The sequence below is a fragment of the Dendroctonus ponderosae genome, unplaced genomic scaffold, assembly GCF_020466585.1.
Source record: "Dendroctonus ponderosae isolate FM_Combo_2020 unplaced genomic scaffold, Dpon_F_20191213v2 Dpon_F_20191213_1, whole genome shotgun sequence".
NCBI lineage: Eukaryota > Metazoa > Arthropoda > Insecta > Coleoptera > Curculionidae > Dendroctonus > Dendroctonus ponderosae.
Window position 1 is genome coordinate 19,018,572 of NW_026017110.1, and position 10,661 is coordinate 19,029,232.

The following is a 10,661-nucleotide window of genomic DNA, read 5'->3' on the forward strand; positions in this document are numbered from 1 at the left end:
CTAACTTTGTTCTCAAATTTTGACACCCTGTACCCTGTACCTCTGTTAGGAAACATCTCGTTAGGCGTCTCGCACCTTCTCCTTTAGTTTTTATTGTCTTTCATATGTGAAACATAACGCCGTTTATCCTAAGGACCCTGTATAGATAAAGAGACGCCATGTGTAAAACAGAAAGTATGCATTAGTAGCTGGAAAATGCAGAAAAATGCAGAACTCTACATACTGAACTCAGACTACTTTTAGTTATGGTATACAGGTTTTATACTTTTGGAAAAGCATATACGAAAAGGTAAACTGGAAGTTGTTTTAGATAAACATGAAAAACTTTTTGATGCTATCTTAAAAACATTTTCTTTTATTCTTTATACAACATTTCTACAATTTTAAAAACACTTTTACCAAGTGTGTTATAATATAGAGCTTAGCAGTTATTCTGCGATTAGGTAATATTTGCTTCTTCAATGCTTTAAAATATTTTAAACGAAAAGGAATCATAATTTCTGCTAAATTGAAAAACGTTTATTTCGCGTTTTATTTGTATCTGTCGCAGTAGAGTTAAACAATATGAAATTTAATTAAATAGAGTGCAGTTAGTTGCTTCAAAGCTCAAATAATCTGGTCGGCTTGACATTAAACATAGCAAACATTTACATTTTTTTTATTGGTAGATTTCCGTTGGCGCCCAGTATATTAATTAGTAATTGTCAAAAATTAACCAAAAAGCACATATATCTAATAGCTTAATTATTCATTTAAATGGTAATATTTATTGAACAATACAAGTTAAAATTGAGAATACACACATACATACATTCAAAACTAAAGAATACTGTCGCAAGCACAAATGTGCTAACAAGTGCAAAGCCGATCATGGGAGTGCCTGGGACTAACACATGCCTAGACCTGTACTTACTGATAATTATATTGTTTAACTCTAACATCGTAGCAGATTAGCAGATAAAAAACGCAACAATTACTCTAAATAGTCTAGCGAATACAAATGTCTGTTAAAAAAAATTGAGTCAGTCATTAAAACATTTTAAGCGTCTCATGATGCTTGTATAAAAATTGCAAAGTTAGAACCTCAAAAAAGTTTGCAATTTTTTCCAAAAAAAAAACAAATAAAAATGTTTTTGTTGTTCAACTTTTATTACAGTGTTGTACACTTCAGAATATACAGAATCACTTTAAATGTCCTGCGTTTGATTTACTTTTAGATCCTTCGTTCATTTTTAATTCTTGCACGCAATTCATATTTGTAGTAAGTAACCCACACTATCTGAAACTAGTTTTTTTGACTGACAACAGACCATTTAGAGTTTTAGAGTACAAATTAAATTTTGGTGGCTGTTACGTATAATTTATCAACTGGCTGCATCAGAAATACTCCACGTTTCAATTTCAGAGGCATTTTTGTTTTGCTGTTTATTGTTATTTTATAAGTTTTCAGTATCTTGATTAGCCCAATTGATGACTGCATCAAACCGAAGCGTTTTCCTGAAAGAAATTAAATTCGTTTTATAAAAATATAAGAACTTTGATAATTGCATTAGGTAAAGTGAAATCAAGTTAGACGTTTTCCATTCTGTCTCTTACCAATGCAATTTCTTGGGCCCTCTCCAAAAGGTATATATGTGAACTTATTTATACTGTCTTTGTTTTGCGAACTAAATCGGTCTGGATCAAACAGTTCAGGATCCGGATAGTGATCAGGATCTCGGCCTAGTGCAACTAGTGGAACGACCACAGATACACCTTTTTCAACAGTAACGTTACTGTCTTTAAAAGTATAGGGTTTAACGCAGAATCGGGCCACATTTTGAACGGGTGGATACAATCTTAATGTTTCTAAAATAGCAAAATCCATATATTTATTTCAATCCCTCCGCTATTGAGTCGTAGCTATTTCTTTAAACAAAATTCGATTTTTTCACCGGCACTCACCGTCGATGACTTGTCGAAGATACGTCATATCTTGGAAAGATTCATATGTTAAATGACCACCATGTTTTTTGAGCACCGTCTCAATTTCCACTCTAGTTTTTTCTTGCAAGTCTGGATTTCTCGCTAGCTCGTATAATGCATAATGCATTGTAGTTGATGAGGTGTCAAATCCTAAAAGAGTATTAAGTCTACAGTTTTACGTAAAATTTATATTTAAATTTATAATAGTAAACGCTACACAGACTTTAAATGGGAGTTAAAATATTTCAAATGGCAACTAAGTGGGTTTCAAGGGGTTACATAGAAAATTTGAGAACGCCTAGATTAATTTATATTCTCTAATTTCGGCTTTTCGATACATTGTGTTTAAAAATGTTTGTCTAAAATGTTTTTTATGCTGTAATTATTGCACTCGTCGCGGAGCACAATCGCGACAAGTTTTTTTGACGGTAATCTAATTTCAACGACAATTTGCCTGAGTAAGAAATATGTTATAAAATTTTATTTTGCATTAGACAATCTATATTGAGAAACTTTTTACGCTTTATTCATTAGCTTTCCATTAAGAAAGATGCGTGATATTTAAATATTCCATTTAACAGATTCATCTAATTTCAGTTCAGTAAATAGCGAAACAATTAATTATTTTATAAAGATCATATCAGTTTATGAAAACATTCAGAAATAAACTTTTTGAAGAACAAGAGTAAAGAATACTTTTAATACCAAAAACACAGATAAAACCACCGACGGATAAGCAATGGCATCAAATAATTCTTTTAATATTCAGATAAAGTGAATAATAATTATGAACTGTTGAAAATATCACTTAAACCGCCCTTTCTGATTCTCGTCTTCATTTCAAGTTATTTAAATTGTCTTACTTTTGCTGTAGAATCTGAGTGAAAGATATATTTTTTTGTTAATTATCCTGTTTTATTTAAGTTGTGTTGTAAATTCTGATCAATTTTGATTTCAGAGTGTTTTGCAAAATTTAACTAGTTTAAGTATTTCCTTTCAACTTAATTAAGTCTCTTCTAAGAGAAAGCGGAAAATTTTGGAATTTAAAGTGAAAATGTTGTTAATCAGAATAAGTGTTTTAAATATTGATGATTTATTTTCCAGGTAATACTGCAGAAATTTATTCAAAAAATGTTCTCGATATTTGGAATTTTCCGTTCATATTTGCATAAAAGATTTTTTGTGGCCACAAAAAGTGTAATATTAAAATTAAAATATTACTTCCTCATATTATCAAGCGACTGACAATAGACTGTCACAATGCTCACAAAATTTTAGTGAAAATTAATTTTAAAAATCTATCTATGGATAGCAATATTTACATTAGAAGTAAAATAGTTGAACCAACTTGAAGTGAGTTTGAAATAAAGAAAATATATTCTTCAATTCTAATTCAATAGTTTTCTGAATTACCCACAAATTGCTTTATTGTCTTGCTCCTCATTCAATTTATCTAAATTGTTGGTTTTCTTAAGAAATATACAAACCTGCTATAAAAAAGACAATAACATTTCCAACGAAGTCATCAAAAGTAAATGCATCATTTTGTCCCTTGCTGGACTCATAAAGATCAAGGAGCAACTGCATCAGGTCTGCTTTTCTAACGTTATTTTCTTGACGAAATCTTGCATTTTCGGCAATAACTTCAGTAAAGAAGTTCGTTAGGAAATCTGGTATAACACGCAAACCAAGAAATTGGGCAATTTTTACATTTATCCGGCCAATTATTAAATGAATTTTGGTTTTCAGATTTGACTCGAAGAATTTCCTGCCAATTAGACGAAATTTCGCTTCGTGAGGATTGAAGCTACCAGCGTCTAGTCCAAATGCTACGCAGCCAATAACGTCTGTTGCGAACATGGCAACTATCTAAAGTATTAATTACATATTAATTTCAAACTGTGATCATCCGATCAAGCATCAAAGAAATAATATTTGAAAAATTTTAATCAGATAATAAAATACAATTACATCTTTTATATCCATTGGATCTCCGGATTGAGAATATGTTTCAAACAACTGCATCATTGGTTCTGCACATTTGTTTACGAGCTCAAACATGACTCGCATTTTAGCTGTTGAAAAAACTGGCGATAGCCGCTGCCTCAATTGTCTCCACTCCTCATTTTCCGCTACAAAAATACTTTCGTTTTTAGGATCGTGCTTTGGATTATGGAAAAAGTCTCTATCCGTAAAGTGATTGAAATCCTAAAAAAATACCGGTATTACTCCCTCTCCCGTTAGCACTGTTGAACAGTGGTGTGAAAGTACGGTCTATTAGGAACAAAACCCTATTAACAAACCTTGACTAAAACATTCTTGATGACCTCTGGATCTATTAAAAGTAACACAGGATTTGAGTAATTCCATGTCCCTACGATTGTGTGTCCCTTCCGTTTCGCCTCTTTATACCAATCCACTGTTTCCAGTCCATAAGAGAGGGCTTCAGCACCGAAGCAGTCATTGTTTCCTAAAGCAGACATAAAAGACAACATCAAACAAATGTTTACATTGTTATTTTCATATCTTCAACAATTATATTTTTATTGTTTGTATATTCATTATAGAAATGAATTTACGTATATTAGTCAGTAAATCAACTAAAGAAAAGTAATAGAAATATTTCCAACTAAAACAGAATACATTATAGCATACAATTCTGTATCGGGGAAAATCTCTAGAAATCTGTAAAATTGACAAAAGCAATTGTTATATAAAAACCATAATAATTGCGAATGGAGCAAATAAATGCCCTAAAGTTGTGAGTTACAAGAAGAAACATGAAGGATTAACATTCATAATTGGTAATTAATTTTCAATCAAAGGGCCGGAAATAAATACAAAAGTTTTCACGGATTTAGTCGAAATAATGGATCGAAGTTCTTAACCTAATTAAACGCAAAAATAATGAACAAATTCTATTGTTTTTTCAATGAACAATTTTTTCAATCACAATTATGGCATGGTATAGTGTGGTAATTGAAGTATTTTGTAAAAAATCGTTAAAGAACTGCGACAAAATTGCGAGCTAATTGAATTTCTTCTTAGGATTTTTTATTAAATTATTATCTTATCTTGTTAAAAATTATTATCTTTTTTATTAAAAATAGGTTTCCCTATAGTTAATGCGCTCCCATGAGTTGAAAATGATAAAATAACGCCTTGAATGCGAGCTATATTTGTCAAGGAAAAGCCGCCAGGCTATTAGCAAATGTAAATCTCTATTTGCACCATTGAGAAATTAAAGTTTTCAAAAAAAAATTGCACTAAATGCCCTATTAAATTTCGTGATATCTAGCAAAGCACAATTTGGAAATCAAATATGCTTTCAATACAAAAATTTCACTCAATTTTTTATAGGCTTATTGAACCAAATTTTAAAAATGTAGCCAGATATACACGTTCATTCACTTTTATAATTTTATAGAGATGGTAAGAAAGCTACCAATTGAAAAAAGTATTGCCTATCAGTAGCTCATTAAACAATGAAATATTTTATTAATGACTTTTGACTTATTTCAATTTAAAAAACCAATGAATTGTACATACAACTTACCAACAGGAAATTTGGTATTGAGCGCTATTTCTTTTCCAAAAAAGAAGACAAAACGGCAAAAAAAATGTACTAGCGTTTCAGAAATAACTAGATAAGTCTGCAGATTAATCGCAACTGATAACTGATAGAAATGCATAAATGAGCTGAAAAAAATTGCAAACGAAGGAGCTTGAAATTAAATATATATTTGACAACGCAAATGTCCAATAATAGAGACAAACTGTTTGGAAACAGGCTTAAATGTTGTGCACAGTGCAAGCATAGCAAAAAACAAGAATTAGAAGAGGAAATTCGAAAATTACGTTTTGGCCAATTAGACGTAAGAAAAATTAAAAGAAAATGAGTAGGAAAATGTGTGATTTTCCTTCAATTAAGCAAAACTATTCAATTAAACAAAAATATGTATTAAATAAAATCCTTCGTTCCTTGCTAAACACCATTCTAGCAAGAGAGCTTAGTACAATGTTTCAATTTTGCGACAAACACGAGGTAAAACATGAAAAAGCATCAGGAAAAAGTCTATTTGGGATCAATGCGCATCCAAAAACATAACGGTTTTATATAATAATTTTAAGTACATAGATATTTCAAATGATTATAAATGTACAGTTCGGAAATATAGATATCTAGTTTTCTTGAAGAAAATAAATTTTAGAAAATATAAGGAGCAAAAATAGTTGAGTTATTTTTATCTTATTTCATATCTGATTGCAGCAGATTTTAGGTAAGAGGCTTGAAACGCCGGTTTAATCAAATTTATAATTTAAAACCTATGAAATTAAATTAAAACTCTATTTTGTTGCAAAAACTGTTGCTCATCAGCAGCTCATTCTACAAATATTTTTCGTTAATAAGCAATTAATTGAAATAAGACCACTAATGATTAATTGTATGAAATTAAAAAATTTATATAACTTACCAAGGGGAAATTTGGGCTTTATGTAAGGAGCGCCTTTTCGTTTCCAATATGTAAATGAATAGCTAAAGTACACATATACGCACAAAAATAAAGTAACTAAAGCAGCTGAAATGTATAAGAGTAACTGGGAAAGAAGGCCTAAAACCGCCATTATTCAATTTCAATTCTCAACTAAATGTATATCTCGTTGAGTTCCTCTTTAAATTTTAGTTGCTGATAGGAGATAATTAATATGAAATAAATGGGGGAGTATTTTTTCTTTGAACTAAGACTAGTTGGCGCACTGTGCGTCAGAGTCGGTCTATCGTTGATACAGAGTGGAAGAAAAAAGCCCGACATAACTGAAGAAAACATTTTATTGAAAATATAATGTTTAAAAAAAATGTATAAATATATAAATACAGAGAGTTATTATTGTTTTTGATTAGGGGTCAAATTATGTTTGAGTTTTAATCAATACTCGTAAGCAAAATCGATCATTTAATTGAACGATTAGTAAACAATTATACTTAGTCTGTTTAATCTAAAAAATGCGATTGATGCCCGGTGTTCTGGAAAATTAATTAATGCCGTATTGGTTAATGCTTTCAAGTTTTCTGACAAATTTCTGCTGGAATAAAGACTTTTTCACAAAATGCTGAAGCTTGAAAATATTCATTGTGTACGACATAAGCTCATTTTATGACTTTTACTGATTAAACAAAAGTAAGAACTGCATTAGAAGTTATTGAATTAGAACCTGAAATGGCAACTACAGTACAACTTTTACAAAATAAATAATACCGAATAAAACATTCTTAGGGATAGTATTGGAATCATTCGTAATTTTTTAACAAACAGTAAAGTATTTATAAGTAATCTTATTAAATTTAAAGTCTTAGTTGCTGAAAACGAATATTGATTACATTGACCCTTATAGCAATTTAATCGAGCAGCAAATACAATAGACATGAAAATACCCGTATTAAACACCAGGTGATAGAAAACGAAAAACTTCTATTAAATGTAAACTCAATGTTAAAGAAAAGTTAATCCTACGCGAAATTATTTGAGGCATTAAAATTAACAACAACAATTAACAGTTAACAACCATTTCCAGCCTCCAAAATTAGCCTATAAAACAACCCATTATAGGAGTATGGAAGATTACGCAAATTTACCATCGGATAATTGGAAAGCTTTTATCAGAGAAAAAATCCGAAACAAAAAATATTATCATATTATTTACATTACAAAAAATAAAATCAGATATACAGGGTGCTGTTTTTTTATCTTGAAACGCTTAAATATTTCGAAAACGAGTGATCTAAAGCAAAAAAATGATAATTGGATTACAGCGCCACCTGTCAAAATCGAAGAAAATTTTTTAGATAAATTATTCCCAGTTTTTAACGTACTATTCGAATATTCAATAAAATGTTGTGGTTACCATTTGAAATTCTCAAGTTGACCCCTCCCTAGCCTACAAGGTCGAAGTAGGCGTTGTTTTTCTGACACGAATAACCTTCGCCCTCCCAGATATTAACTTCTTATTTGAAACATTTTTTTCTCGGATCACTCGTTTCCGAAATATTTAAGCGTTTCAAGATAAAAATCCACCCTGTATATATGTTGTTGTTTAAATTTATGTTCAATATAATGTATCAAATATTGATAGATCGCCGGTTGCAGTTTAAAAACATTTTGAGAAACCTTTACACTTTCCCACACAATGTAAATATAATGATAATCTTGTAATTGCATGTTTATTTAGTAGTTACATTGAAGTGGAAGCAAAAATCGAAAACATAAAGTCAGCAATTTCATTCAAGTGGCAAAGAGGTCATAACATAATATATTGATTCTGCATGATTTGCTTTGACCATACAGTTTTCTTATATGAGTTATTCAGCAATCAGGGCTCATGGGGTCAGGATGTCCGAAGACTGCATTACTAGCAATCGTCACAGTGCTGCAAAAAACAGCTAATAAAATTAAATTATAAATTTTCCGACTGGTAGATGTTTCTATCGATTTCTTCTCGATCAAAGTCTGACCCATTATCTTTAGTAAACTAAATGTTGAACACTTACTTTTATAATTTAATGGGACTAATTTATTCTGTGGGCTAAACTGATATGTTTGAGGCTAAGTAAACTGTACTAACTAAGACTCGGACTGGCAATAATTAAGGAATATGTATTAAAAAGTTATGTTAACAATAAAACATAAAGTACAGTAAGAAAAGTTGGAGAATTCCAAAAAATATCCACTTATACACTAAATGAACACACACAAGTTACAATTTTTATTGCGTGAATTTCTTCCTGCAGCTATTAGGAACCGCTTCTATTTCTCCCCCAATCTCCAGGAGATCGCCCAAAACAAGTGCATTAAAGTACTACTTCCATGTAACGTTTCTCACCTTCCATTCTTCTAAGTATCTTCACATTGCATGGTCAACTACCAGATATGAAATTTTCCTGTATAACAAACAGCTTCACTATCATAATTGTTCATTTGTTATCAGGCGCGTGTCAAAGACAAGTGAAGTTTAAACGATCAAATAAGTTACACTCACTCATTGTCATTAGCGAACCCCCACACGCACTTTAAACCACAAATATAGTGAGCGTATATCAGAAATTGGTGAGAGAAGAATATGCATTTAAAAATTTTATTAACGCTTTGTGTCGTTGGTTTTTTATCTTCGAACCAGCAAAACAATCACGTTTACAGCTCATGCCACAATCTACAAAGATATATCGTGGGTTTTTGAGATACCGGATTATTAATGTTACGATACATGAGCTGGTTCGGATAAGGATGAGTTTTAGTAAAATCTACATGTGATATGGAATACTTTCAAAAATTCTCAACTTGAGAAAGGAGCAAACTGTGCCTCTTGGATAAACCTTTTTTAAAAGTTTGAATATTAAATATTTGAATGCGATCCCCATTCCAGAGGTGCTTCGTGAACATACGCATACGCACGTTTGCTTTGATTACGAACATAATAAAAAGTAATTGATTTATTTGAGCCTTTAAATATAGTCGAAAGTAAAAAAAACTTTATAAAATATTTAACCAGATTAAAAATAGCAACTGCACTGAGCACTCAAAGAGTTGTGGCACCTTGAATAATAAAAAATTCTCAAATAAAAAGGTGTGATAACGGCCTATTTTACCTAAAATATGAAATACTAAATATTTGATAGCAAACTTCGTGAAGATGTGCATGAAAACTTTTAATTTTGTGGATCATTGATGAAGGCTTTGAGCTGAATAAAAACAAGTTTTAAAAAGCAAATGAATGTAAAAATAAAAAGACTTAATCGTCCGGACAATTACTGATGAAGATGTTTGTTGAAGTGTTATTTCTAACATTAGATGAGCAAAAATTGACAATTTATAAATTTATAGTACATCTAGAAAATCAGTTTAATTTACAATTTTTTAGGAATGACTAAAACAAAACTTAGCAAATTTCATGAAAAGATTACGCAATGTTTGATATCGGCGGCTGGATGCCTGTATCGAAAGACCAGCAAAGATAAACCAGGATTAATGTGTAGATGATGGAAGGTGATCAATTTTTGTATCAATATTACTTTCAAATTATAAATCTTAATCATATTGCGTAAAGCCGTACAATTTGCTTATGTTTTTATGTATTTTCTCGCCCCTACTAACTCAGACCCGATCTTAAGCAACAAAAGAAGTTTGCCTTGAGTCAAAATAATAATTACTATTTACAAAAGTTAAATACTGAAAATACTAGATACTGTTTATTGTGTTTTGCCAGTTTCGATTTGTATGTAATTTTGAAGCGTTTTAACAAGATACTGTTTTATGTTTTTCAAGACGCTCTGTGATATATCGTGGACTTGAAGCTAAAACTGGCCTAAAAAAGTCTAAATTATCAATTTTTGGTAAATGCACTTTTAAACCGACCCAAAAATTATAACAGAATCATTTTGAAAATTTGGTCATTAATAGCATATTTTAGTGCACCTGTTTTTGTGGAACACGGAAATTTTGCACTTGATCACTTTTAGCTTTAAACCCACGATATATTCTAAAAATGTTTTACTATTATTTTGTTGTGTTGCGATACTTTTGCCTTCTCTGTATTTGTATTCCTAATTGTTTTGTTGTCGTGCTCAGTGCAGTTCTTCAGGACAATGGCGCATTGGTTGTATTATTTATACGCCAAGTTCAAATTCTATATAAAGTGACCGA

At 30.8% G+C, this 10,661-nt stretch overlaps 1 protein-coding gene and 1 long non-coding RNA gene across 2 annotated transcripts; both read right to left on the bottom strand.

Annotated features, from left to right (window-relative positions):
* Window positions 1–1,128: 1,128 nt before the first annotated feature.
* On the bottom strand, window positions 1,129–6,654 carry LOC109535696 (probable cytochrome P450 6a13). Its single transcript, XM_048661760.1, has 7 exons — window positions 6,441–6,654; window positions 4,269–4,435; window positions 3,937–4,173; window positions 3,453–3,834; window positions 1,945–2,115; window positions 1,597–1,848; window positions 1,129–1,497 (listed from the first exon to the last, which is right to left on the bottom strand). Exons 1-7 carry the CDS (start codon window positions 6,589–6,591, stop codon window positions 1,334–1,336), a joined length of 1,524 nt encoding a protein of 507 aa, XP_048517717.1. The 5' UTR covers window positions 6,592–6,654; the 3' UTR covers window positions 1,129–1,333.
* A 253-nt stretch (window positions 6,655–6,907) lies between these two features.
* LOC109535687 lies at window positions 6,908–9,441 on the bottom strand. The gene is made up of 2 exons (XR_002171743.2): window positions 8,845–9,441; window positions 6,908–8,391 (listed from the first exon to the last, which is right to left on the bottom strand). It is a non-coding gene; the product is annotated as an uncharacterized LOC109535687 (long non-coding RNA).
* Between the last annotated feature and the right edge of the window lie 1,220 nt (window positions 9,442–10,661).